Source organism: Aplysia californica, unplaced genomic scaffold, assembly GCF_000002075.1.
Source record: "Aplysia californica isolate F4 #8 unplaced genomic scaffold, AplCal3.0 scaffold00044, whole genome shotgun sequence".
Lineage (NCBI taxonomy): Eukaryota > Metazoa > Mollusca > Gastropoda > Aplysiida > Aplysiidae > Aplysia > Aplysia californica.
Genome location: NW_004797314.1, coordinates 1,163,522 through 1,165,470, shown reverse-complemented (window position 1 = coordinate 1,165,470; position 1,949 = coordinate 1,163,522). Strand labels below are relative to the sequence as shown.

General features: G+C 35.8%; 1 protein-coding gene across 1 annotated transcript in view; it reads right to left on the bottom strand.

Moving 5' to 3' along the window:
- The window catches only part of LOC101859154 (bridging integrator 3), a 34,869-nt gene that overhangs the window by 25,292 nt on the left and 7,628 nt on the right, over positions 1 to 1,949 (bottom strand). The window contains exon 2 of the mRNA XM_005092313.2: positions 1,373 to 1,430. Coding sequence (XP_005092370.1) covers positions 1,373 to 1,430 — 58 coding nt within the window. The remainder of the gene's footprint in view (positions 1 to 1,372; positions 1,431 to 1,949) is intronic.

Genomic DNA, 1,949 nt, shown 5'->3' with positions numbered 1-1,949 from the left:
ATATTGTCTTGCTTTCTTAAAAAGTTCAAAAGTATCCATAGACCAGACCATTTTCAGGGACCTTTCGCTTGCACTGTGTGTGCTGTCCACTTCCATTTGCACTTGTTCCTTTTCATGGTATTTGCGAACAATTTTGTTTTATCTGGTACAAATGTCGCCGATTGTATTGACAATATAAAAATATTTTCCAATAGCCGTACCAAACCTAAAATAAGCGCCCTTAGCTGTCAATCAAAGACTTTTTTAAAAATTCATTCGTCAGTAACATTTGCCACAATTTACCGACTTGGTCGAGTCAGTATTAATATATTCTTTGATGTCATCTTGCCCTTTCTTAACTACTCTACCAAATCTAGTGATAGATTAAGCAAACTGCTTGCACACAATCTTCTGGCTATCGATAAGATTTGATCTGCGAAGTTAGCAAAGGCAGCACTTTGTTTTGATACTACCCTCCAGTCTGTTTAAACAAAAGGTCACATTTTTGTGGGTCACTCTGCCTATGCGACAGGTGAACACCTCAACAAGCCACTGAATCTGTGTGATTCAACTGCCCATTCGCCACAGGGCTGCAAAACTGGCAACTGGGTGGTTGAATCATGTGGAAATTGGGGACAGGCGTGACATAAGTGATTAACTTACAGAAGGATTGAAACACTTTGCATTAATCTTTCAAACTCGGGATTTTAACATGATAAGGCGTATCAAAGGCTAGAGTGCATAAAGGGATCAAAAAGTCATTTTTAGAAAATTTTGTCACTTAGGCAGTTGAATCACACGACTAGCGATATGCGAAATTTGCAGTAGGTACTGTCAGCTTTCTAAATCTATTTTGAGACCTTAATCCATTTGTTATTTATCAATGACCCATTTAAGAGTCACTGACTTTACAATACACGAGAGTAAACAATAAAAATTGCACTTTCCATAACAATTCCACATTTATTAGTAATCTTTAAGTATTGTTTTAGTAAGAGTTTTACGGCACTTGCAACACAATTAGGTCATATAAGTGCTGAAGATTAGACGTTTTACAAGAGAGTAACAAACACAAAAAAGAAAGGGGAGAGAGACAAGGACGATAAGATGTTTAATTGGACAGAAGGATCAACCAACTTAAAACAACATTTTTTCACTTCTAAAATGAAAAAGCCTGATTTAAAACAGATTCTTTAGATACATTGGAGGCCATGAGGTATTCCAACCATGCTCACCTTTTAGGAATGACTCAGTGCTACCTATTGGGGATGTTAGGTCATACTTAAACACTCTTTGAAAGTACACGTCTGAGAGTGTTATGAAGCCTCTTGCAAGAAAGAACAGCATTTGATCAAAATATCATCAAAACTAATCATTTTACATGAAGACTTACCGTTCGCGACAATACACTTTTCTTCGGAACAGACGAAGATGACCGGCTAAATGGATTCCTGAAAATAGAAATTTATAAAACCATGCTCTTCATTCTTATTACTCCACTCCACTCCACCAAGTCTAAATAAAAAGTAATTTGGAAAAATGCCAAAGGATGTAGTATTAATGAAGACTGTTGACTAGCGTGCATATACAAAGAACAGTTTCAGTAGAGGTTTGTATGTATGTATGTATAAGGTTTTACGGCGCTCGCAACTGCTAAGGTCATATGAGCGCGCGAAACACAAGTTGTTCTCCTTTGCAAAAGTTCACTTCACGACTGGTTAACTAATTTACTTTAAAATGCTAAAAAGTTAAAAATATTTAAATTCGGTGTAAATACATTTGTGGTTTAAAACAACCCTTAAGTAACAATAAAATTTTTTAATAATATCAAATTCACTCTACAACTCGCCATAAGGCCTTTATAAAATTTAAAATTCTGCTGGGAACAACGACGGAAAAGATATCCTGCAATTTCTTGCATTTATAATATTTCCTTCGGATCTCTCCAAAGTCTAGACATTCTGTTAAAA